General features: G+C 55.4%; 1 protein-coding gene across 25 annotated transcripts in view; it reads right to left on the bottom strand.

The window, feature by feature from the left end:
* Positions 1-7,005: 7,005 nt before the first annotated feature.
* Positions 7,006-26,981, bottom strand: part of SLC37A1 (solute carrier family 37 member 1) — a 77,118-nt gene continuing 57,142 nt past the window's right edge. For 7 of the 25 annotated variants that reach the window (XM_033418373.2, XM_033418376.2, XM_033418370.2 and 4 more), the window contains 7 exons: positions 24,654-24,744; positions 22,918-22,980; positions 22,386-22,471; positions 21,835-21,883; positions 20,662-20,735; positions 17,829-17,907; positions 11,399-12,279 (listed from right to left, as the gene is read on the bottom strand). In XM_033418373.2, the coding sequence (XP_033274264.1) occupies positions 12,071-12,279; positions 17,829-17,907; positions 20,662-20,735; positions 21,835-21,883; positions 22,386-22,471; positions 22,918-22,980; positions 24,654-24,744 (651 nt within the window). In that variant the 3' untranslated portion in view covers positions 11,399-12,070. The other 18 variants (XR_004480497.2, XR_007477350.1, XR_007477351.1 and 15 more) reach the window with 18 other exon arrangements.

The following is a 26,981-nucleotide window of genomic DNA, read 5'->3' as shown; positions in this document are numbered from 1 at the left end:
AAAATCACAAGGATTTTGCTGGTTTGCTCCAGCCTCTCTGGGGAAGGACAGATGGACGGTGAGCTGCGGGCAGAAACGTGGATGCTAACCTGGCTCAGGGAGCTTTGAGCAGTCAACCTGTCTAGACCTCGGCCCTTCGTTATTTTATTAAACGAAGGGGAAGACGGGGCCTCATGAGTGTCGGGAGGAGGGGGTGGCGACTGAACGTGATGGAGCTTCCCCCCGCCCCCCCGCGGTGGAGCTGAGCTTGACAAGGTCGGTGCCTCCCCTGGCCCCATCCCCCTGCCTCCCAGGCCCCCCTCCGCCCCCCTCCCCCGGCTGCACTGGGCCCAACCCCTCCCCACCGCCTGCAGGTCCAACTTTCCCCTTGCCAGGCTGGCCATCTGACACCTGCCCTTCGGTTTCCTGTACCACATTAAATGTGACAGCGAAGCAAAGGGACCCTCTGAAAACCCAGCCCTTGAGGGAAGCCTGGGGGCTTGGCTGGGGGCCCAGGGAGCCCCTGCAGAGGAGCCCCCCAGGGACTTGGCCGTACTTCCACAGGTCCTTCTGTGACTCAGCGCAGGGAGGCCCTCTGGCGGCAGCAAAAGATCTGGGTTCTATTAAATCAGAACAAAAGAAAACACATAAGAGGGGTCTTGGCCTTTCAGACCCTCAGGCTTGCAGGTCCCGTGAGCCCTCCAGCCCCTTGGCTGGGGGGGGAGCCCCTGGTGGTCTGTCAGGGGCCGGGACCCCTGGAGCATGGGCGGTCCCATGGGTTGGGAGGCATGAGTCGCGGTAGCCGGAAGGGGTGCTGTAAAGACAAGGGCGTCTCCAGGGGTACTGGCCATCAGAGGTCTGCTGGACTCGGCATTTATAAGGGACGGTGGGCAAAGCTCAGACCAGCGGCCGGCAGGCCTGGGCTGGTCTCCTCTGGGCCTCTCTTTGGGTCTCAGGGTCCTCCATCGTCAAGTGGCGTCTGTCAGCTCCGAGCTTGTGACTTGCGCCCACATCGAGCCTCTGCTGCGCTTCACCCAGCTCGGCTTTCCTTCTGCCCCTCCGTCTCTAACCCCTGTCTCCCGATCAGCAGCTGCCCAGCTTGGCCCGCCTCCCTCCACGTCAGCCCCCACTTCCTCCACCACAGCCTCAGCCTTGCTGTGCCCAGGATCGGCAGACCTCCCGAGTCTCTGCTCTGAGGCCCGCTGACTGCCTCCTCTGCCCGTCCGGACCGTGCAGCACTGTCCTTCCATCAGGTCCTCAGTCCCCCTACCACCCGCCCCTTCACCCCCCGGGGATCCCGTCCCCCTTCCCCGCCTCCCCCGCACCTCCCTCCCTCCTTCCCCGGCCCTGCCAGTCCTGGTTAAGGCAGCGCCCACTGTGCATGGTGCCCGCTGACCGTCCTGCCAGCTTGCCCGGGTCCCTGGACGGCTCACTCCATCCCGTCACTGAGTCCTCTGCTCAACTACCCCTTCCTCAAAGACGACCACCCGACGTAAAATAACCTCTTCCCTCCTGTCCCCTCGTGCTGGTTTAGTTTCTCCTAGAACTGGCCCCCCGACGCGGCACTGCTGGTCCGTCTGCTGCTCTGGTCTATGTCCCACAGAATCAACCCCATGAGGCAGGGGCTGCACTCACCCTGCCTGTCGCTGGTTTTCTCCAGCACCGGGAGACACGTGTGTTGGATGACAGAATGACACCAGTCTACCAATCGGGTTTGAAATCATGACTCCAGGCACCCGAGAGGTGTCTTCACAGGTGTGGCTTCCCGGCCGGGGCTTCTGAACGCAGCGCTTGTGCAGTTGGTGACATCTGATGTCCCTGAGGGTGTGGCAGGGTCCTAGGCTCCACAGCCCTGCTGCCGCTGCTGCAGCCCCTGGGAGGACGTGCTGAAACACAGCTGGCCCGGGAGACCACAACCCACAACAGTGGTCTTTACCCCTACTTTCTAGTGTTACCCCTACTTTCAAAATTAACTTTATTACTTGTTCTGATTATAAAAATAAGACATGTCCCCTTAAAACCTGAAGACAAGAGAGGAAGACATTGTACAGGTCAGGGTTCCAACAGACACACAGAACCAGTAGGGGACTACACATGCACACCCACACACGACACACACAGACACACACCAGCCAAGCGGAAAACCAACCATCAGAGACGGGGACCAGCTCCAGGAGGTACTCTGCCGGGCAGAAAGAAAGAGGCCAGCAGCCCAACAGGAAAACGGGCAAAAGCTCTCAAGAGGCCAGCGCAGGTGCCCGGGGGCCGCCGACACACGACAGGAAACACACCCTCACTCGCTGCAGTACAGGAAACCTGGTAAGGTCAGAATAATGTTGACTTTGAAGGGCAGGGAGGCCCGGGGCCCTCTCCAGGGTAGGGGTAACCCTCTACCTTTTGCCCTGGATCCCTGCTACATGGCTGTGAAGTTACAATCACTGATGAGTTGTACATGAAGGGGTGAGGGGCTCCCCTGGAACAGGGCTGGTTCTCGCTTAGGGGGTAGAGGGAAGGCAGTACTGGCCTCAGCCCTTTGGGGTCAGACACGTTGTGGAGAGGATGCTGTAGCCCTTGTCCTCTGGAGCAAGCCACCTGCTTCTCCTGCGGCCCCCAAACACCTGGCTTTTCTGGTGCAAATGCAACCCACGCGGGGACCTCCGTCACGTCGACTGCGACACACAAAGATACGTTTTGGCCAGGGTTATCTGTTTTTGGTTGTAGGTTTAGTTTGACTCAAAGTAGTAAAAATAGTCTAAATCGATCTATTTTAAACACTGGTGGACCCGTGCACACTTAACACGCATGTGTGATGTGTCCCGGCCGGACAGTAAGCCATTTGGTGCTGTTGGGAAATCATCAATAAGTAAAACCAATGGGAAGAGGAGAGGAAATGGTGTTTAGGACACAGGTACCCAGACATCCGACTGAAAAGGAAAGGGGGCACGAGCCCATCAAAAGGGGCAAACCTCTAGCAGACTGCCCGCCTTCTGAGCTGCGGGACACGGCCCGGCTCTGCCCGCGGGGTACCCCCTGCAATGGCTCAGCGGGGCCAGGACCCTCCGTCAAGATGTCACAAGGTCCCCATTTGGCTTGCAGTGAGTTTGGAGGTGACGCCCCTGCCTTGTCACGGAAGCATCTCAGCTGGGACGGTGACTCACCAGTTTCAGGGTCGGGCTTTGTGTGGGTCTAGGGTGCCAGCTCCTGTGCTTTATTTGGGGTGTGGGGGAGTCCGGCTCCTGGCGTGGAACCCCTTCCCCGTGGCGGTGTCACTGCCCTCGGAGCCCTGCTCCCATGGGCCTTGGTAAAGTGGCCCCAGTCAGTTAGCGCCCTCGGCAGGGGCCAGGTGGGAACAGGCCGGGGATGGGGACACCTAACCACGCTTCCTTAGAAGCATATCAGGAAGGCTGAGCCTTCAGGGGACAGTGACACCAGGCTGAGTGGTGAAAGGGTGACTTGAAAGGAACTGACTGGCTCAGCTGGAGAGGCAGGCCAGCCCAGCACCTGGAAGGACTGAGACAGGCTGGGACTCGGGACCCTTTGCTGCAGGGCTTGCACCTGGACAAACGTCTTCTCAAGCAACAAAATACAAAGAAAGTATAAGGGACTAAAAATAACTGCGTGCACGCACAGCTGGGGCAAATTAATGACAGCAAGATATAAAAAGACCAAAACCCAGTGCCACTTCTGCAGAGCCAAGAGCAAAGGCGGGGCACTGCGCATACCCCCTGCACACACCACTGCGCAGGCCCCCTGCACACACCACTGCGCGGGCCCCCTGCACACACCACTGCGCGTGCCCCCTGCACACACCACTGCGCAGGCCCCCTGCACACACCACTGCGCAGGCCCCCTGCACACACCACTGCGCGTGCCCCCTGCACACACCACCACCTAAGGGGTGGGCAGACCACCTAAGCTGCCCTTCCGGCCTGACCCCTGGACACACCCCTCCCCTCACCCCATGTAAGGAACAGCTTGCCCCCCCCCCTCGGGGAGCAGGCAAGCAAGGGAATCTGGGGTTTGCTGCCGATCCCGCCTGCTGCAGCAGGGGCCCCAGGAAAGCCCTGCCTGCATTTCTCGTCTGGCCTCTGATCAACTTCTATTGGTTAAGGAGGCCAAGAACCCTGATCGGTAACAGGATGAGCCCAGAACCCGTGTCCGTTCCTGGGGTGGGAGGTGGGGGGTGGGACATTTCAGACACCGTACAGGAGGACGCCCACAGGCCACCCTAACCGAACGGGCTGCACGACGTGCAGGGACCGCACAGTGGCAGGGAGAGCACGCGAGCCCCCTCCTGCTGACTCTGGCCCCGGGCTCCCCGTCTGGCCTGCAGGTCCTGTCTAAGCCTGGGTGGGGCCGCGGCGTCGCCATGATGGCTTCACGGGCTACGGCCGCCGCAGCCACGGGGCCTGTGCTTGGGTTTACTGCTCTGCCGTTGCTGTGTTGAGTCCTGCAGGGTGTTCTCTCTGGATCTGTGGTTTGTAGTGAAGTCCGGCGGGGCAGTGTTAAGGGGCTGTAGGACTGGATCCTCAGCGGTCCCGTGATCCTGTCTCCTACCGCCTCTCCCCAGGGAAGAGGGAAAACGTTTCATATTCTAGTATTTTGAACAGCACTTTCTTTGACTTTTGAACAAGGGGCCCATGTGTTCGTTTGACACTGGGCTCTGGTTGGAGAAACAGACGCCTGCAGCCCGGCCAGTGAGCAGAGGAGCTGCCGGCACTCCCCAGCCTGGCAGACCTGGGGTGCCCCGGAAGCCAGGCTGACGCTCCTTGGGGACACTCCACGTGACGCACAGTGTGGGTCACTCACAGCAGCCCCTGCACCCCCACAGCCAGCCTCCAAGCCATCCACCCTGGAGCCCCCATCCCCGGGATGGGGGGGCAGCCACGCAGCTCCCTGCCCTGCAAGCTTCCCTCCTATTCCGGGTGTGTCTGGTGGGTCACTGGTTACAGGTCACGATAAGATGAGCAGATTTCGAAAACAAATGGATGGTTACTGAAGGGGAAACGTGGGCTGCGGGGCGGGGAGGGATGAATTAGGAGTTTGGGATTCACATACACACACGACTATATATAAAATAGACAGCCAACAAGATCCTACTGTAGAGCACAGGGAACTCTACTCAATATTCTGTAATGACCTAGATGGGAAAAGAACCTGAAGAAGAATGAATGTATGTGCATGTATAACTGAATCGCTTTGCTGTACACCTGCAACTAACGCACTGTTGTAAATCAACTCTACTCCAATAAAACTTTTTAAAAAGGGTGAGCAGAGAGGGGAGTCAGCGTTCACAAACTCCTACAGCAATGCGGCAGAGTGCTTGTGTGTGTATTGAATCTAATGATAAAAAGTTATGACATATTCTTTTTCCAGTTCATTTTTTCCAATAATTTATTCTTATTGGATTTTACAAGCTGGTGATCGGAGGGGGCGCTTTATTATGGCCAGTTTCTAGGACCAGTTTCTCTTTCATTTGTGATTGGAGGGCTGTAGCCCCGCCCCTGGCTCCTTCACTGCCCCTGTCCCAAGCTTGCATTTCAATCATCCTGGGCATTTTTTATGGATCTGAATAGGAAAATCTTACTGACATATAAATTCAGGAAGGGCAGAGTTACATTTCCACATGAATACAAGCACGTAGGCACCACGGCTGGCTACTTGCAGAAGGATATTATCCCAGCTACTGCGCGGAATGAAACGATGACGTATTTTTATACTGAAATCGTATACTTTTTTCCTTAAAAGTCAGGATGAAATCTTCCATTCACGGATAGAGAATGCTTCAGCCAGGCTGCTTCAGAAAATAGCCGTGTGAGAGCCTCCTTTCCTAAAGGGGTCCACTCTCCCCTCCAAGGGCGCTGTTTGCTGTCCCTTTGCAGGCTCAGGACGGCCGCCCCTCTTCCTCTGTGGGTTGTGGAAGATTTTCTTCTAATACCTTAGTGCCCTGGGTTGGGAAAAACAACCATCGCCTCCTAAAAAGCTTTCTGTTGCTGAACCACAACAGAGGGTAGCTATTCTTCGGGGAAGGTGCAAAATTGAACTGGGTCAACTCAAGACCTCACCTGGGCATCTGAGCAGCTCAGGCCCCAGACAGAACTGTGCTCTGAGGCGGGAGCTCTGAGTCTTTTCCTGCCCTTGTTGATGCAATTTAGTAACGAAAAAAGGACAGAGGCTGTATGGTAGCAAGGGGGCTGCAGCCTGCAGGGCACAGACAAACTCAGGCCACCACGATCCCTGGAAGCCAGGCGAGAAGGATGCTTACAGCCAAGGGCTGGGAGGGAGAATGAGGACGTGTGGGCCAGAGGCAGAGGATGAAACACAGGATGCCGGAGGGACAGAAGGATGAGGCTGAGTGAACCGTGTGTGCGAAACCGTATGGAATCCACTTAGCGTCGATGGAAATTTTATCTTTAGTAGGAGGAAGCTTTCTAAGTGTGTAAGTAACTTTGGCTAACAAAAAAAGCAAGCTCCCTGTGAGGACCAGTGTGCTCAGAAGGGCCCTCACCTCGCCTGCCCGCCACTGGAGAGCGGGGACAACAAGATGGCCGTGGTCTACGGCCAGACCCTGACCACGGCCCCAGGGACAGCCTGCCTTTCAGTGCACAGGTGTTAACACTCGGCACCCTGTCTGACAAAGACGTGTGTCACCTTAGAAGATGCCTGTTCTGAGAAGGACGTCTGAAAGCCTGCCCTGAACTGTGCAGTTTTCAAGTGCAGCCCTGCTCCTGCCGGTGTGACATTTCATGGTCAAGGACAAACCTTGGGGTATTCCTTGCATCACATGATTTACAAAACATCCAGCCGCTGGGTTTGCTGGGGCCTGGGCACGACCTTCTGTGTAGACTGGGGACTTGTCTGCAAGCGGGTGACCCCCTCTCTGCTGGAAACGGTCTCTGCTTCCAGCTGCAAAACCACGGACTGTGTCCGACCCTGAGAAAACCAAGAGCGCGAAGCTCTATTTGGAAGTTTTCCTTTTTGAATGTAATGGAGACGTGAGCAGAAATAACCAACATTCTGCCTGAGTTGGTTTTTCTTTTAAACATTTTATTTCAAAGGTCAACAACCGAGAGGCAACACCCGAGGAAACAGGTGGTTGGAAAACCATCGGAGCTTGTCTGGATCAATGACAAGATGCCACGTATGTTCCCTAAGCTTCTGTAACACATCACCCATTTCAGCAAATAAATCCGCCCCAGTGCTGTGTCACCAAGGACAGGCCCAGGTCTGCGCGTGGCGTCACGGGGGGAGACAGAGGGCTGGGCTGCGGGCCCGGCCTCACCACGTCCTCCCCGCGACCCCACCCGGGGCCAGTGGCTTCGGGGCCCTTGGGGCTCTGGTGACGGGAACCCCCGGGGTTCCGGGGCGGCCGTCTGTCCTCCAGTCTGTCCACAGGCTTTGACGGCTTCACCGCAGTCCACCCTGGACCGTTTCCGGGTGGGTGCAGAGCAGGGGGAAGTGCTGGGGACATCTTTTGGGTGACACGATGGGTCTGAGCTCTGTCTTGGTTTTGATGCAGGTGTCAGCTCTGTCCTTGCAGAGGTGTCTCTGCGGTCCGCACCCCGACTGCCTGCAGCATCCTGACTGTCCCCCGGCACGTTCCTGCCATCTGAGCTCCACCCACTCGGACGTCCCGCGCTGAAATACCTGAGAGAGACCGAGGCTCCCCTGGGCGCTGCACACCAGTCCCGGCCGCTGCCACTCAGGATGCAGAGGGGCCACCCGGCGCCCCGAGGTGCCAGCTCGTGGGGCTCGGCGGGCGGCAGCCAGCACCGCCCACGAGCTGCTCCACCACTGCCGGGGAGCTCCACGGCCCGGCTGACACAGCACCAGGATTTCTCAAAGTGGCTTGTGTGTCTTTCCCAGGTGAATGTACAAAAGACAAGGGTAAATCACTCTTTTCAACACAGGATCCTTTACTTGAACTCTTCCTTGAAAGACCGTTTGCGAAGGACTGGCCCAGCCTCCCTCCACGGGACTCGAGGGGTCAGTGCTCCTTAAACCTGCAAGAGGAGGGCGAAACAGCAGCTGGTCTCCCAGCCTGCAGCGCTCAATTCACGCCCAAAGCGCAGAGCCTGGAGCTTCTCCCTTCCTGTCCCGAGGCCTTGGGGACAGAAAAGGGGAGAGGGCACAGGAAGCGGGAGCAGAGCCAGGCTGAGCCTGGGAGCTGCTATGTTTGTCTGAAAGCTGCAGCTCAAAGAGCAGAAAAGAGGTAAATTTCCCGCACATTTTTTCACTCCATTTTGAGGAGAGGTTGCCGGGATCGTACCCACACCAGGTATTGATTAGGAAAGGAAAAATGAGCGTGAATGAGGCGTGCAGTGCCAGGGACCACGGGTGAGGTGTGGTCTTTTAGGAGAAGCAGGTGTGGCGGCAGACAGGCCGGGCTGGCGCTCAGAGGCTGAGGGGCGCAGGGGGCAGGGCGCACTTACAGAGCTTGGTTTCCCGTCGCCGACCCCGGGCAGCTCAGCTCCTTGTGTATGAGGCGGAGCAGGAACTGCACCCAGAGCAAAGACAAGGCCACGGTTACTGCTGGGAGACCCTGCGGGTGGTGCCCTGCTGGCAGCGGGAAGGTGCCAGAGCAGCCCCGCCCCCCAGGAGCCCAACCCAGCGGGCGCTCAAGTTCACCGTGTCTGCGGCTCTCCCGTGGGGCGCTGGGGACCAGCTGCCCACGGAGGGGGCCTCTTCCTCAGAACGTAAAGAACTTAAAAGCCTCAAGCAGAGCGGTGGGAGTGCCCCGCACAGCTGCCCACGGGCCGGGTCCCAGGGCAGGGCTGCTGGGCACCGAGTCCCGTGTGTCACTGCGGAGGCCGTGCTCCTGGGAATAACGCCCTTAGGACAGATTCCAGCCAGAAGGATGTCTGTTTAAAATGAAACCAGTCCAGTCATAAAGTGTCCAAATGGGAAGAAGACAGAGAGTGAGGACAAGGTGACCCATGGTCACGGTGACACTGGGGGAGGCCAGGGTAATGGAGGAGGCGAGGGTCCGCAGCCAGCAGCACCGGAGGCTGCCCGGCCACCCTTGGAGCAGCCCTGTTTCACGGGGTAGCTTCCGCGAGAGCCCCGGCCCTGCCGCCTCAGGGCCTGCTGGTCGCCCCACCAACTTCTCAGACGTGACAAAAGCGGCCGTCTGTGTGCACTGCCCAGCAGGGAGAGGTCCTCTTGGCCCCAGAGCCCGCGCAGGTGGCTGCAGCCCCGTGTGACGGGGGTCAGAGGGAGAGGGGAAGGCCCGGGGCTCGGAGAGCAGGGCCCCAGGCGTGATCACAGCCAGACAGTCCGCAGGCCCCCAGAGTCACCTGCCGGGTTCGTGGAGGTCCAGCCTCAGACGTGGAAGGAGGTGAAACTGGCCTACAGACCCCAGAAGAGAAGAGGCATGTCTGGTCTTTTTTTTTTTTTTTTTTTGCGGTACGCGGGCCTCTCACTGTGGTGGCCTCTCCCGTCGCGGAGCACAGGCTCCGGACGCGCAGGCTCAGCGGCCATGGCTCACGGGCCCAGCCGCTCCGCGGCATGTGAGATCTTCCCGGACCGGGGCATGAACCCACGTCCCCTGCATCGGCAGGCGGACTCCCAACCACTGCGCCACCAGGGAAGCCCGTGTCTGGTCTTTAAGGCTGAAAAGACTGTCCTCAGTGGAACCACGGAGCCGTCTGCTGGCTGTCCTCGCTCGCTCTCCTGCAGCGATTTTGGCTGGAGTCTCTCATCTGACCTAGCCGGTGCCGCGGGCTCGCAGTTATTGTTTGCCTGTTATGTGTTTTCCCTTTCGTCCTTTCTGACATTTCAGGTGTGTTTCCTGTAAGTAACTGGAGTCGGGGTTTCCAAGCTAGTCTGCCGTCCGCTGGTGACCGCAGACCCGGTGGGGTCCTCTCCCACACCCCTCACTCCCAGCTCTTTTCTCTTCAACGACTGCTTCGACCTCAGGTTCTCCAGTTTCTTCCTCTGGGACTCCTGCTGGACGGTGCCGGGCCGTCTCCTCTGAGCCTCCAATCTCTATCTGCTCCCTAGTATTTTCCAGCTTCCCCTTTCTGGGCTCATTCTGGATGACTTCCTTATACCTGTATGTCACCAGCTCCGTCTTTTTTAGGTCTTGTTCTTTGCACGTGAATTCAGTTCCTTCTTTGCCATCTTTAGTCATTTTTTTTCATCTTTTTTAAATTGGAGTCTAGTTGATTTAGTGTAGTGCCAATCTCTGCTGTACAGCAAAGTGACTCAGTTATACACATAGAGACAATCTTTTTTCATATTCTTTTCCATTATGGTTTATCCCTGCAGGTTGGATATAGTTCCCTGTGCGCTACAGTAGGTCCTTGTTGCTTATCCATCCTCTGTATAATTGTTTGCGTCTGCTGACCCCAAACTCCCGACCCTTCCCTCCCCCACTTCCCCTCCCCCTTGGCCACCAGAGTCTGTTCTCTATGTCTGCGAGTTTGTTTCTGTTTTGCAGATGGTTCATTTGCGTCATATTTTAGATTCCACACACAGGTGACATCATATGGTATTTGTCTTTCCCTTTCTGACTTACTTCACTCAGTATGATCATCTTAGTAACGTTACAAGTGTTTATTTTTACGGTTTATGCGATAACCCTTTTACCTGCCGTTCGGGGGTCTGTGTGTTGTGCCTGTCACTGCATCACAGCGGGCCATTCCCTACTGTTTCCTGATTTGGGAGTGTGAGCTCATCTGCAGCTGGGTGTTAGAGGCCCCACGCGGCGGGGGGTGAACTTTGTTCCTCTCACATGGTTTGGGATTTGCTTCTGCCGAAGAACCAGGTACATCACCACCCTAGAACCAACTTTACTTAATGTTTTGTAGGTGTTCCATAACATTTACATAATGCTAAGTTAAAAAATGGAAGGTTACTGTAAGCAGGTCCATGGCTAAAAGTTCTCAGGGCAGACTTGCCCCCAGTCTGGCGTGTGGGCTGAGACAGCACGCATCCTGGCTGTCTTCTGTACCAGCGTGCAAACGTGCATGCTTTCACCACACGCAGGGACCCCCGACGGTCCGGGCTTGACGAGGGGTCTCCACTGCCAGCTCCGCATCCTGGGCCAGCCCAGCACCGCGCCTCTTAGCCCCAGGGCTGTGGGAGGGGAGGCATAACCACCCAGCCCCTCAATTCCTGAGACCGACGACTCACCCTGGCTGCTCCAGCATCAGCCTGGGTACTTATTTTAGTTGTCTTTACATTCTGGGGTCCTGGGGATATCCTTTCCTTTCTTACGAGTTTAGCTGTGCTTTAAAAGGAAGTTTAGTGTATATATTACTTGGTATTTCTGAAATTGAAGTGTTTTCAGCCTTAAGCAGCCATAACGACGGAAGTTTCACTGCTACTTGGCGGAAATGATCTGGGGACTTAATTGAAGAGCTGCTTTTAACACCTAACAGGTTCATAAGTTGAGAGTCGGTATTTGATTCTGTATGAAATGGGGGGAGCTGTGTCTTGGGGCTTCCGGGAATGAAAACATAAAGGTTTCATTTAATTGATGGAGTTGATATTTCCAAGATCCTCAACTCATTTGTAATGGGATCAACATTCGGTTTTCCGGGTGACGCGAGAGGAGACGGTGGCTTCAGGTCTGGGCCCCTGCGCGGGGTGACCAGTCGAGGGGCGCGGTGGCCACTCTTGCAGGTGGCCGCTGCAGGGCTGTGCCGTCGGGACCGGCCTTCTCCATCCCGGGGAAAGCCTCCGACCTTCGCATGCAGGAGGGGACAGACGCGGGGCGCAGAGACCGCAGTGCTCAGTGCTGCATGGGCGGCCCCGGCTCCTGTTCTGAGCTCTAGAACAGTTTGGGTGCGGGAACCAGCTGCTTCCCCAGTGCGGCCGGCTGGGGGCAGGAGGGGTGTGGGAGCAGTCACGGCACCGGGTAGGAGGCCAGCTAAGTGCACCGTCCCCTTTAACCCCCACAGTAAATCCCGTCCCTGGTGCCGTTATTCTGCCCACTGCACAGGTGGGTGCTTCGGAGCAGAGGGGCTCAAGAACCCGCCCGAGGCCCACACGAGCCCCCTCTCGGCCTCTTTCCCAACCTGCTGCTGCTTCGGACATCTGTTTAAACCAGAGAAAGGGCCTAGGACCACGAACATTTAGGGGTCTGTCACCGGCCCAAACTCTGCCAAGAGCCGCAGGAAAAAGTGCCCCCGGTGTGTGGCTGACAGCCACAGAGACACTCGGGAAAGCTGCCTGGCTGGAAAGCAAGATGACTCACCACTAAGGCACAGGCGTCTGCAAACACCAGCATGTAGAACACGTTGCTCCACCCCGATGGGGAGAGGAGCCCGGCCAGCAGTGGGCCCAGCGCTGCTCCTGGAACGAGGCAAAGGGACACGCGTGGCGCTGTGTGCAGAAAACTCTGGAACGTGACCATCCAAAATACCCAGGCCCAGTAAATATACAGGAAGGTGCTCGACACCTTACTCCTAACTTAAAAAAGCACGTTAAGGGGACTTCCCTGGCGGTCCAGTGGTTAAGACGTCAAGCTTCCACTTCAGGGGGCATGGGTTCGATCCCTGGCTGGGGAACTAAGATCCCGCAAGCCACGGAGCATGACCCCAAAAAAGAAAAACCACATTAAACGCTAAAATTTCACTCTCACCTGTCAGACTGATCAGGGATAAAAAAGCCTGGTACTTGTACTGGTGAAGCAGGATTGGTCCAAGCTTTTTTTGGAGGCAAATCTAAAAATGTGTCCTCACTTTACAATATCCATTCTTTTGACCAAACAATCCCATTAAAAAATTATTATAAAGTAGTCAGAACCTAATGCACAACCTTAGACATTCTTATGCTATAAAAATATGTGGTTAAATACGAATAAGGTTCGTAGATGTTAATACTGTATCACTGTTAACTTCCTGATTCTGATCATTGTACTGTGGCTATACCAGGAATTCCTTGTTTTGGGGGAATACACGCTGAATACATAGCTATCGGTAAAAGGGGCAGCATGTCTGCGATTTACTCTTAAGTGGTTTGGGAAAAAACATGCACGTGTACATTCATAAGTATACACTCGTGTGCATGCGTATGTGCCCATGTGTGGGTGTGTATGTACAGAGACAGAGAAAAGAGAGAGGGAGGGAGGGAGAGGGAATGATAAAGCAAATATGATTTCTTTGTACTATTTTTGAAATCTTTTTGTAAGTCTCAAATTATGTCAAAATAATTTTTTAAAAAATGATAAAACAAAAGAAAGCAAATATTCCTCAAAATATCCAGAAATATCTGTTTAAGAACGTTTGTTGCAGCAGTTGTTTATTTTCCTAAGAGAGACTGGAATAAGTTATGAAACGCGTGGAGGATGGCTCAGTGGCTCGGAACAGGAAGAAGCGTGGAGAATTCCCACCAAGTTCCTGACTGAGCTTTAACCTCTGAGAGAGAGGTTGATGAGGGTCTTTCCTACGTCAGACGTGCTAGCGTTAAGCGTTCACAAAGAGCGCTTACTACTTTTATAATCGGAGAAGCAATTGTGTTTTTTGAAAGTCACAGAAGGACTCCAGGTCAACGTGGACTGTTCACACGTGTTTCTCTCTTCCCTCCCGAACACCCCAGGATGAACCATAACTGAGTTAAAAAAAATGAAAACCCACAAGGAGACGGGTGGATGAGAGAAGGCACTGCTTTTGAGGATGGGATTTAAAGGGCGTGACTGGCATGGTTTTCCTTGCTCACGAGAAGGGGCCGGGGACTCCCAGCTCAGAGCCAGACTGCCCAAGTGCACGAGGCAGGGGCGGAGGGGCGGTAGGAGAACACGGGATCTGGCTGAGACTCTTCTATAATGAACGGCTAGATATGACCCTCCGGCCCCTCTGATCCCAGGTTTCTCCCCTCAGCATCACTACTCAGTGATCACCCCCTGACACCCACACCCCAGGAGAGCAGAAGCTTAACCTTGCCTCCCAGTGGCAAGAATGCTGGCTGTGAGGTCACACCCCTGTGGGTCCTGGGGGGGCGGGTCTCCTCCTCCAGACCCCAGTCGGACCCCGAAGACCAGCAGTTGACATGCGCCCCGTGCAGAAAGGGCTGCTGACGAGTTCTTAGTGGCTCCGTCTTAAATATGAATATATGATGGGATGGCCAAGGTTCACCCGTGTAGAGGAAAAAGCCTCAACGTGAAAGCAGACAAGCCGGGAGGAGGGGGAATCTGGAGGAAATAAAGAAACCGTGGAGAAGAACATTCCCCGGAAAATGTCATACCCTCGGAGAACTAACAGAAAAAGGAGTTGAATCATGCGAAACTCCCACTTTTGTGTCTGAAAACCATCCAGCTTCAGCAGTTTCACAGCATTCAATCTCACAACACTGCATCCAAGAAGAACAGGATGCACTGAAAGGGCAGGATGACACTAATGAATATAACATGGTGATGCCTGAAATTAAAAGTTCAGCACGGAAGTTGGGAAGGAAAGCCAAGAGCATCTCGGAGAAAGTAGAGGAGAACAAAGGCATCGTCAGGCAAAAGGAAAAAAGAAAACTGAAGGATGAATCCAGAAAGAAACATCCAACTAATGGGTTTTCTAGGAAGACAAGAACAGGAGAGGAGACTTGCCAAAGGGAAAACACAGCGCACTTTCCCAGGGATGCGGGGCATGTGTTTCCAGACTGGGTGGGCCCCAGGTGCCCGGGGCACGGGGGATGCAAAGAGGCTGCAGAGGTAAAGTGAGCCTGGGGGCCTCCAAGAGGAAAGACCAGAGGTCAGAGGTGGAGGCCTGGGCTAAGGGTGACAACGGGCTTCTCTGTGGTGACAGCGGGAGCGAGAAGACACTAGAATTCTGGAGAAAAAGGACTCTCGGCTAGAATTCTATACCCAAGGGAGAGAACCGAATCCAGACCCCACAGACTCCCGAGCCCTCAAATCTGCCTCCTGCAAACCATTCCTCGGAAGCTACTAGGAGATGTTTTCCACCAAAGAGGAGAAGTAAACACGGGGTCTAGGAAACAGGGGTCCACCGTGGCCAAGACATGAACGGGGCTTGCAGGAGGGCAGTACAAGCAGCTCTGGGATGAGAGCCGTGTCCTAGGCAGAGCACAGGGGTCACGTGGCTGCAGGGCCCCTCGCAGGCTGCCGGCCACGCTGGAGAGGAAGGAACAGCCGAGACAGAACAGTAAACAAAAGGGAAAACAGGACGTTTGTTACTTTGGGGAAAACCAAAAACGTGCATATTAAGGGTGTAATAGTTAAAGTTTATTTCTGGGCTCAAGAGTGAGCGATGTGAAGCAGTCAGGATGGCTGGGGAGGACGAGAGGAGGGGCCGTGGGGAGCAGGGGCCCCAGCTTCCTCACCAGGAGGACAGCAGACAAGGTGATGGATCAAGAAACGTGTGACTGTGTGTGTGGGGAAGACGGGACAGAATGGTCGAAAGCGATGGCTTCTAGAAAGAGGGGGCGGAGGGGGCGTGGGCAGGGGACTGTCACTTTGCATTATAATACGTTTCTAAGACTACTATCTGGTTTCTAAAGTAACAGTGTGTGTTACTTTGAGAAAATAAAAATTAACTTGAATAAATTCAGGGCTCTATTTAATCGCCCTGCATAAACATAAAGAAACAGCCAGCCTTGCAGCCCACCGGGATGCAGTTCTCAACCCTGTGAACGCACCAAACACGTGAACTGGTGTCCCTGCAACCGTCTGGCTCTGGTGAATTGAGAGAAGGCACCAGCTTGTTCACAATTAGTCGAGCTCTGTCTCCGTTGGAACCAACATTTACAACATTTAATGAACACATCAGGGTAAATGCCCTTGTGAACAGAACTTCTGCTGGAATAGTGTGCATCTCTGCCTGAGCCTGGCTTTGCTTCCATCTACTTGGGCAGCACTTAAGCAGAGAAACAGTGGGGGAGACACAGTGGTGGACGCGCCTGCCTGCCGTTTCCATGGTGACCACCTCCTCTGTCCTGGTGCACTGGGGTTGCCAGAGCCCGTGGAGTCCGAGGCTCAGCCAGACCCAGGATGCAGGACCTGCAGCGAGTGCAGAGGCCAGGGATGGTCTGAGTTAGCCTCTGCCCTCCTTCTGTGAGGGGTGACAGGTGTCCAGAGCTGGGCTTTGGTTCCTCCTGCAGCTCAGAGCCTGCCCCCAATTAGAGACGCAGAGTCTCTACCCTGGGCCAAGAACTTCTGCTTCCCTCTTGTTTTGAGAAGATCAAGAGAAATGTGTTCTTTAGGCTACTTCATAATTTCCTTCTTTTTAACCCCCCATCTTCTGCTTTAAAATGCAATCAGGGCTGCCGGCCAAGCTCTCAATTTGCTTTCAGAAAAGGGTGTCACAGTGGGCGCTGGACTGACTCAGACAGAGGCCTCTGTGGACAGGAGGTAGAGAGGATGCGGCCGGGTCACACAGCCCCTCAGAGCCGTGCTCAGCCCAGGGGTCTCCCGACAGCGCATCTTCCAGGCTGTGGGAAACTTCTCAGGGGCCATGTGAGCCCGGGGGGGCGTGCTGGCAGACCGCGGACACCCGTCACCCGGCACGGCCCCCTGCCCGACCTCCCTAACCCCAGACCTGTACCCCGGCTCCCAGGAGGCGCCCCCGAGGGGATGTTCTCACCGAGAACATCAGGGTGGTGAGACCAGTATCACAGTGCGGCCCTGTCCCAGTGAGCCGTGCAGGCTGAGGCCTCTGCTACCCGGCCCCTCATCTTCGAACCCGACAGCCTGGATGGGAGACCGCCCCGCCCACCTGCGATCTCCCGTCTTAGAGCCACCGGGCAATCCCTTCCTCACCCACTTACTGAGTGCCTGCTCCATCCCAGGCACCGTCCCGGGGCTCAGAGTACAACCGAGAACGAAACAAACTCCTGTCCTCCTGGGGCTTCCATTCAGGTGCAGGGAGAGAGGACAGTACAGAGCAGACAGGTGGACGGTGCTCCAGAGGAGGGCGGGCCAGCGGGGAGAGGCCCTGAGCCTGGGCAGGGAGGGGTCTGCACGCCCCAGACAGGGTGGACCGAGGAGGGCCCAAGGAGAGGCCAGTATTGGGTGGAACTGTGCTTGCAGAGCCGCTTTTGTCCAGCAAGCGCTTGGTTTACTGCTACAAGGGTGCTCCAGACCCCCCAGGGCCCTCCCCACCTGGCCTGCCCCCTCTCTCAGTGTCCCCCTACTTCAGGGGCCTGGGGCAGCAGGTGACACCTCCGCAGCGGCCATCGGGGCCACTCCAGCCCACCTCCCGGCTCCAGTCCCCGTGTCTCCAGAAAGGGGCCCTCACCGACGCAGCAGCCCGGGGCAGGCAGCTCCGGGGGCTTGGCGGGAGGGGTCCCGGTCTGTGTGCTCCTCCCAAGAGGCTCAACAAGGTCATGGACGTTGCTGTCAGCCTTCTGACTCACGGATCAGTCAGACAGGCTTGCTGTTGACCAGCTCCCAGCGGCCCAGCTCAGAGCCGTGAGTTGCTCCTTTTTCCCTCCAGAATATGCCACTGCATTCTCTCCAAGATCCTTAACGGGGCTGGTAACACTCGGAGTCTTGTGCGCCACGAGACCCGCCAGTTCACCTGTCATTTATATTGACATAAGATCCTATCTCCCTTGAAACGACTGTGAGAAACACTCAGTGGCCCAGAGGCCCGTGGGCCATAGTCTGCCCACCACCGGCTTGGAAGGAAACCTGGGTCCACCTCCTTTCAGACCGAGGAAACCTGGTTTTGCCAGCCATGTGCGCAGGTCTCCTCTGGAACCATCCGACCAAAGAGGATAGGCAGGGCCAGCCACCTGTTTGCTCTGGGTTTGCCCGTGCTTTTGATCTGCTCACATTTTAAGGCCAGCTGATCCTGACATCACCAAGGCAACTGGAATCCTGGGCGTCTGTTAACTAGGATGTGACCATGTGTCTCCCCTAGGGCCACAATGATGGGCTAAAAGCATCCACGTACCTACAGACCCAGTTCCGTCAATGATGGCGGTCACGGTGGCCAGGGCATGGGAGTTTCCCTTCAGACTTTTATGAGTCCCCTAGAAGAGAGGGAAACACAAATGTGAAACACGTCCCAGCAACAGCAGAGGCAGAAATAAACCTACACCTCCTCTATGACAATTCACCCAAATCCCTTTGCAAAGCAAAACGGGTATTTCCATCAGAAAATTTAAGTTCTGTTCCATCCCAATCTCACCTTGGAAAAAGATGCAAAGTTTCAAGTGCTTTCAATAGTAAGAACTCATCAGAAATACTTGTCCAAATATATTCTAGTTTGAAAAAGGTCTTAGAATTCTCTTCAGTAAGCAAATCTTTCCTCGGCACTATCACCGAGGCACCGTATCGGCCAGCGTGGAAAATGAAAAGATGAATGGTGTTCGTCCGGTCCCTAAGCTGTACCAGTGCTAATGCCTGCGTCCGCGAGTCTGCCTGGGGCTTTCTGTGCCGTGGCTGAGACGCCATTGCAGTGTCTAATTAGTGGCAAGTGCCCGGGGACGGGTAACAGGGCAGGACCCAAGAAACCAACGGAGGGGGCACAAGTCCTAAATGAAAAACCAGCAGGACCTCTGGTTTTCAGAAAGCACACGTACAGGTTTGGGGGGAAAAAATCACAAACTGAGGACAATAAAAGGAAAAAATAAAGCAGGAAAAATAGTGCCTGGAAGCCTAAAACTGTACAAATAAACCAAAGCTTGTAAAATACAAGTGCTTGTGTGTGTACGCAGACATCTACAGCATAAAATAAAGCACACACACACACACACACACACACACACACACACACACACACACGACGAGTTAATCCCCCAGGATCCACGTCTTCCGGAATCTGTGAAAGTCCCTCCTCCGCCTCTAACTCCATGAGGGCAAACACGCTGCTGGGCCGGTGTACACCCTTCCCGAATTCTCTGTGCTCACACAGACAGGAGCTTGGACACGCTTTGTAAAGGCAGTTTTAGGAGCCGTCTGTCAACGAGAGGGTGGGCCAGAGCCCTCGTGGGGACGAGGAAGAGAAAAGCACCCCCTCCTTCCTCTTCTGCTCTCTGCTCTCCTGTCAGGACTTCTGGTTCTGCCTGGAAGCAAAGAGCCTGGGATGCTGACGACAGTGCGTGAGGGCAGGCTGGTGGCTCTACGAGGGCCGAGGGCCAGGCAGACGCACCGCCCGCGGCCCTAAGAGAAGGGGACGCGGGAGCAGGCGTGGGGACTGCAGAGACATGGGCTTGCTGTGGTTTCTAAACGGGAGAGTGAGCTGGAGGCTGGTGGCTTCTGGGTCTGACGCAGGAAGGACTTGAGAGACGCCGAAGTGAAGAGGGGGCCACTGGAGCTGGCAGGAAAGTTCAAGGGCACTCGGGAGCTAGCTGGGGGAGGGGACACAGGACCACATGGCTGAGACGCCCGGCAGCCCTGCTCACAAGTCTGTAAACCACTTCTGGGGAACTGCTCGTGATTTTAAATACGCTTTTAATTTTAGAATAGTCTTAGAGTCACGGAAAATTTGCAAAGAGAGAGCAGATTGTGGCAAACCCTGCTCCCACTTTCCCGTGTTAACACCTTACACCTTTCGGCCGTGTTCATCATGATGAATGACCCACTACCGAGGCAGTACTCATGAAAATCTACACTGGATTCAGACCCCCTGGGTTTTTACCTAGTGTCTAATTTAATCTCTCTCTGTCCCAGGATCCCACCCAGGACACTGAATAACATTTAGTCCTTGTGTCTCCTGGGGCTCCTCGTGGCTGTGACAGCTTCTCAGACTTTATTTCTGGGACTTTCCTTGTTTCTTGTGATTGGATGGGGTGCGGGTTCTGGGAGGGGGACCACGGACGTGAAGGGCCGTGCTCGTCGCCTCTTACCCGGCATCCGTGCATCAATGCAGTGACCCCTGGTGGAGGTGTGGCTGTCAGGTTTCTCCCCTGAGAAGTTACTCTATTTCCCCCTCCCCACGCTGCCCTCTGTGGGAGGACATCCCTGTGCACAGCCTGCCCCTTAGGAAAGGGGAGGTGCTCTCCCTCCCCCAGGGCAGAGGACCTGCATAAACCCTTCTGTGCAGGACACCTGCCTCTTCTCTCCCGTTTATTTATGGAAACTACCTTCTAACAGGGGATTTTGTATTTCAGTGCAGTGTGTCCTTCAGATGTCCGCACGTGGCCACTGCACGAAATTGACTGTCTTTCCTATCAGGTGGATGAGACAGCCCTGCTCTCTCAGGGCCCCTAAGGTCGACAGTCAAATGTTATCTGTAAGAAGCCTCCCCTCCAGGGAGAACTGGTCAGGAGCCCCCGTGGATTCCAAGGCCCTGGGTGGCCCTGCCGTGGCATTCACCACCCTGTACCGGAACCATTTCTTTACCATGTTGGCCTACTACCTGGAGTGTGTCCTCCCAGGGCCAGGACCCCACTGGGCTTGTCCCTAAAGTCCTCAAGACCAGCAGGGGGCTGGGCACAGAGGGGGCACCCGGGGTGGGCTGGGCTCTGCTGAGGCCCTGAGGCGGGGCTCTGGGGCACATGGCCACCAGCCTCCGGGGCTGCCAGGACAGCTCAGAGGAGCGAGCCAGTTGCTGGCTTCGGACCTCGGGCCTCAGACCATCTCAGCCCACTTGTTTATGGGACGGGACTGCCATGTCCCCTTATTTCCTTCAGAAGACTCTTGGCATCCTTACTGGTCATCTGCAAAAGAGTGCTTATAGAAACAGACCGTTTTACTAACAGAGACCCCTGAGTCATGATGGACGGAGCGGCCGCCCCGGGCAGCACCTGGCCCCGGCTCTGCGCTGAGCTGCCCTCACTCACCAGGTCGGCGGAGACGGCGGTCGTGATCAGTGCGTACGGCCCGCTGACCAGGGCCCCGCTGAGGAGTAGCATGGCTGCGGGAAACAGAAACCGGGAGGGGGGGTTCAGCCAGCAGAACAGGGCCCTGCGGGAGAGCCTCTACCGTCTTAGCTACTCCTGGGTGGGCATCCCGGCATCACACACGGGTCGGGACGCAGGCCGGTGCGGGGAGTGGCCACTGCTGGGGCAAGCGTCACAAACATCTTCCTTCAAACTTGCCCTGAGATGTCTCTAAGTCCAATCACACTTCCCAAAGATCCAAGCGCCGTTCAGAGGACCTGGTCCCCGCCTGCTCAAACGTGATGGGCAGCAGTGTTGTCCAAAGCCAAGAGGAACTGAGAGCCCCGGCACCCGGGCACAGACGTGACGCGGGTGAGCGCCTGGATGCCACCACCAGCCACAGCCTCGTCTGCAGCAGACGGGGCTTCCTCTCTGCACCCACAGCTGCACAGCCCAGCTCCGCATGGGCGGGACCACCGAGCTCATAACCTGTCCCCTGGGCTCACTTTCCCAGACCATCCCCTGGTTCACATTCCTCTGTGTGGAAGCTTCTGGACCGAGGGGTCCCAGGAAACTCCATGGTCTCCTTGAATCAGGAAGCTGCCCTGTGGATAACTTTTAACGGGGTCCCTGCCAAGCCCCACTGCTGTCATGTGACAACGGAAGAAGTAGTTACTCAGTGTCAGAGCCATAATTTGATAGCGCTCCTTGCAGGAAGTTAAAAATAGCAACGGTGCCCAGGATGGCAGCTGACAGAGCAGCTAAGAGGGGACGGTGCCCCTGGGCTGCTGATGCTGGGGGTGCAGGTCTCCGCAGCCCCGCCTGCTGCCTTCCGGGGCATGTGCGGCTTCTCTGAGTGCCTCCTGCACTGGGCACCCAGAGCTTCTCACCGCCCCAAGCCCAGGGGCCTGCACCCTCCCACGCTGGCCCTTAAACCTGAGGCCTCAGGTCTGGGAGCAGAAGTCTCTATGGGCCCCTCCCATCTGCCCCCCCATCCCCCAAAGAGGGACACAGGGACAATTGTAGCTACGTCGCACAAACTGCTTCTTTGTTGATTTTTAAGTTTCATTTCACAAGGCTGTGTGGACAAAAAAAAAATGTGTGTGAAAGTAAAGAAAGGCCTCATAGACTCACCGATGGTGGCTTCTAGACCCATTTTGCTGATGGCAGAGAATACGTAGAGCTGTGAACGGTGTCAAAACCAGAGAAAGACAAAGGTTTACTACGACTAGCTGAGAGATTACCCAGGAATGTGTATTTCTGAAAAGTGATTCTCAGGCAGCCAACCAGACAGTGGAAACCCCTAGAAAGGAAGGAAGGCCACGCCGCCCTGGCAGGCTACCCAGAGACAGGCAGCCAGAGTGCTCGGCCAACTGCCCCCAGGCTTGTCCCAGACACACAGGGTCTGATCACCCTGTGAGCTGGGAACCCAGGGGGGTGGCCCCACTCTGAGCTCCCAGGGGAGGGGCCTGGGTTTGGGGCAGCTCCCCCTGAGCTCCGTGTCCCCTCCCAGGCTGTCTGTCCCGAACACCAGGGCACTGATTGGGGTTGAGGTGATGCCCGTTCCCAGAAACCAGAGCCCTGAGAGGAGGGGGCCCGGGAAGCTGGCGTGTGTGCTGCGGGGAAGACAGAGAAGCTGTTTGCAGAGGCGCAGGTGCCCTGACGAGGTTGGGGGCTGGTCTCACCGTCGGGGCTGCGAGTAGGAGCATGAGGCCGCAGGTGGAGGCCCTCTTCTCCAGTCGATCGGAGATAACACCTGCCAGGATCCCACCTGCAAGGGAGAGGGAGGGTCCTGAGGGGCGTGTGTGGCCAGGGCAGGACCCCGTGGAGAGGAAGCAGGACCCGTGCTGCAGCAGCGGCAGGAAGAGAACGACCTCCTCTCTAGACCCGTTTCCACAGCCCGTGAGCGGGAAGCCGCCTCAGCGCTGCTGACCCGTGACCCGAGGGCACCAGGTCTAGGGGTCAGCTTTCAGGCTGGCCTCAAAGCCCCTTTGCCTGTGAGGGTCCTGACACCGCCCGTCTGTCGCCCACATGAGGCGTGCCCTGGTCCCCAGGGAGCACCGCTCACGGCCCAGGATGGGGAGGGACCTGCCCTCAGAGGCCTGGCTCGGGGGCCTCCTGGTTGGAAGTCCACTCCAAGAGCGCGCGGGCCACGGGCGTTCACGCAGCGCTACGGCGGTGAAGGCTTCAGTCAAAGTAGAACAAAAATGAACTCACCGAAGATCCCGCCCACATCAAACAAGGTGGAGAGCTCCCCGGCCTTCTTGACATCGAGGTGATCTATTAACGTGACAGCAGAGCGTCACCGCAAGCACGTCGCAGCAGCGTGCGAGCCTCACACAACGCTCTTTTGTTTCAGAAGCATGATTTAAACCAGGCAGCAATTAGATCCACTATCAGATTAGTGTCAAGGCAGTAATTACAGAGGAGAAGGAAGAAAGAGTCCGCTCTGTGGGCAGACACACAGAAAGGATGGGAACTGAACACTCTTCACTTAAAGGTGCGGATTCCCCTGGCTCCGTCCAAGCAACACCCAGCCTCTGCTCTGGGTCCCCCTCGGGGCAGCCGTGAAGTCAGACACAGCCCGAAGGCGAGGCAGGGCCTGTGGGGCACCACCTGGGGAAGGGGCTGGCCGCAAGAGCGCCCTGGACACGGACCATAGGACCCCCAGCTTTCAGGCCGGGGGCGGCTGGAACCTTCTCCTCCAGAGGAGGAGACCGAGGTGTCCTCACGCTCAGCTCAGGATCCATCGCTGGACTTAGCCTGAGCTTCAAGCTGGATTCCGGCTGGCCAGCGCCTGGAGGTGGAGCCTCCGGACTGTGAATCAGGTCCTGCCCTTCCCAGAGGCCCAAACGGCACATACCGGGAACTCTGCTCTTTTCAAACAATGCCTCGGACGGTAAACGCCGGTAACTCACGATGTGAGCCCCTCGCAGTCACAGGAGACCGCTGGGGTGGAAGGTGCAGGGCCGGCCTATCAGGCACCCACGTGTCTACACTGTGTGCGCCTTGCCTGCGGTAACGAGTGGAGGTCGCTGGCCCGGGAAGGAAGCTCCGAAGCCCCGCCTTGACGGGGTCCCTGCTAACACGGGGTGGTCCCCTCGCCGCCTCCACAACCTCCATCCCCGAGAAACTCAGCCCTGCGGCCTCGGGCTCACATCCACCTCTGCTGCTCCTACGACACTGCCGGGAGTCACTGGTCTGTACTCTGGAGCCCCCATGTCCCAAATGTCTCCTCTTTTCACGTTCGCTAGAGCCCGCTCCTCCGGGGGACCCTGGTTTCTTCACTTTGTCCTCACACTCCCTGACCCCGGGGCCCAGAGCTCGGGGCCCTCCTTGACCATCCCTGTCCCCATTTAGCCGCGGCTGCGGTCCCTGCACAGGACCTCTCCCCGGAGGAGCTGCTGGTCCCTGCCCATCTTCCCGTGCGTGAGCGCACGGGACAGGGAGTGGGCGTCACTGCGGGGCGAGTCTGCTCTGTCAGAATCTCCGGCTTCAGCCCCTGCTGGACTGGAAATGCGAGACAAACTGTCTGCTCCCCAGAGTTAGAGCTCATCTCCAGGAAGCAATTTCCAGGCCAGTTACTCAGCCTTTCTTATCTCAGATCCCTCAGGCCTCTGCTCCTGTTCACCAGCTGCTGTGACCCAAAGTCCGACGCAGCCTACATTAAAAGTATGCTGCCCCAGATAGGAAGAACCCCATGGAATTTGTAGCCACAGCTGGGATATACTGTGCCAACCCTTTAAACCCCATATAGGTTACCATTATGGCAATGAAACGTTGCTGTCTGAATTCTTTTTGTCTGTACATTTCTACTAATCATGTTGTTTGATTCAAAAGCATCATGCATCCCTTTCCTTTCCAAGACTACAGACACCAGTGGATAAAAGGGAGTCCCGATCACAGACCCTGCACAGAACTTCCCAGCTGTGATGCTAGCAACACGAACTCACCTACATTTGTGATGTACAGTGGAAGCCAGAAGAGGAAAGTATAGCTGACCAACTTGGCAAACAGTAGACACAGAGAGAACTCTATCACGCCCTGAAAGAGAGAGAGAGCAGGGGTTCACCCTGAAAGTGGACTCAGCAGGTTTGCTGAAATATGCAATAGAATTGCACAGCACTTCATTCCCATAAAAACAGCCCACGTCCTGGGTCTGGTTTTAGCACCTCCAGATGCACGGATACTGTACTGCTGTGGAGGATGTGAGGTAACTGGAGAACTGACCGATATGGACTCTTACCTTTTAAGGTTGAAATTCAATGTCTTTACATCAGGTCAGAGTCAATAAAAATACTACTGGTTTAATTCTCACACCATATCTCTCTGGAACTTAGCCATTAAAGGGGTTCTCAAAGGGCACAGACGTCGTGCAGGGTCATCTAGTTACTGAGTATTTACTGGCTATTTCTTTTCCCCTAAAACTGAAATCACTGCAAAGGACAGAGATCTGGAAACACACAGCACAAACGATTCCTACCATCCTGTAAGATACACAGGCTACCTCCGCCTGCCTGGGACTAAGCAAGCTAGTGGGTGTTGGGGAAACACCCACGGAACCAGGCAGAACCCTGCAACGCCCCCTCCCCGTGCAAGTACAAAGGCCCCTCCATGCCCCTGCCTCTTGTTTGTTGAGAAGCTGAAGTCTCCCAGGCCTCCCTGAGTCACAAGGGAATAGGCTTGAGCTGCTAGTAACCAGGAGAACAGAGTCACAGAATCTTTCAGTAACTGATGCACATTCCCGGGTTGTTTTACAGATACTGTAACTGCCACCAGAGGAAAAAGCTGACTGCGTGGTGACCAGACTGTAGCCATGACACAGCTGCTGCATCTTCAGCTGTACTGGATCTACGGTTAGCACAGTACTGAGAACTGGCCTCAAGAGAATGGGATTAACACTATTGCACATAATAATCTCTGTCTTTGTGGGCATCAAAATATTGGGTTGACCAAAAAATTCATTTGGGTCTTTCCATAAGGTGTTATGGAAAAACCTGAATGAACTTTTTGGCCAACCCAATAACTGTAGCTTGTTCTGCCCATGCACATAAGCAGGCAACTAAAATTGTCAGCAGAGAGGTGCCCCATGTCAACTTCTCCCACTCTGAGGATATGGCATCCTATGTCAGCATGAAGAAGTTACAGAAGATGGACCTTCCCCCATGAACTCATAGAAATGGGATGATGTTCTGACAAGGGGGATCTGTCAGCAGCTTTTGGAAGGAAAGAGCTCTCTGCAGGAGATGCCCCTTCTCTCGTCACTTTAGCAGAGCTGTACTGTAACTAACCTTAAACCAGGCACCCCCATGGTCTACGCGTCTCTGGCCTAAGCACACCTGTCAAATCTTTTGATTACACAATACCTTGCCTAACCTGTTCGTTCTTTCCTAGATCAAAGAAGTAAAAATGAAGAATTAGTAATTAACATCAATGGATGACCAGATCTCTTCCTTAGCTTCCCTGTCCGTAAGGCTGTGAACAAATTGTGTGAACAAGATAGCATCTAAAGAAAGATCACAAGAAGTCAACAAGCCTGCACACAAGCCTGCACACACTGGGGGATGGTGACAACTCTGACCCCTTATCTCAATGATTAACTGAGATTTCTTCTCCTTTTCTCTTTAAAAACGTTCATGGCCAAGCAGAATCTTTGGAGGTGGTTTTGGGGACATGAGTCCGCCTTCTCCCCGGTTGTCAGCTTTTCTGCTTAAAGCGACTTTCCGTTCTAACCAACACTTGCCTCTCGAGTATTGATTTTCGAGGGCAAGCAGCAGAACTGGAGTTTGGTTAACACCCAAAAGGGAGACGTAGATCTCAGTGAGGACACTGAGGTTTGGAGTCTCACGGCTACTGTGAAACGCTTGTTTGTGTTCCATCTTATGTCTGCGTTTACAAAGAGGTGGCCCTTGTGAGGCAGTAAGTCCAGATATCACTTGGGAAATTTGAGTGAGAAATCAGGTAACACTAAGGTCCCCTGCTCCTCCCAGGTTATACTGCATAGTTACGAACATCCCTCGAAACTAGGCAAAGCACACAATATGCAATTCATGGCAGTACCTTTGAAATTAAGCAAGTTATGTTTTCACAGTCAGACCCAGTATGAGGGTGTGTGTGGGTGGGGTACTGCATGTTTACCATGTGCCTGGCGTTGTGCTTACTGTGTAGTTAATGATCTCATTTGATCCCCAGAACAGCATTAAGTAGTAATTCAGGTCCTGAGCCTGTATTACAGTGAGGAAATGGAGGCCCAGAGTGGTTAACACCCTTGCCAGGCACAC

Source organism: Orcinus orca, chromosome 5, assembly GCF_937001465.1.
Source record: "Orcinus orca chromosome 5, mOrcOrc1.1, whole genome shotgun sequence".
Classification (NCBI taxonomy): Eukaryota; Metazoa; Chordata; class Mammalia; order Artiodactyla; family Delphinidae; genus Orcinus; species Orcinus orca.
This window is presented reverse-complemented; position numbering and strand designations above follow the sequence as displayed.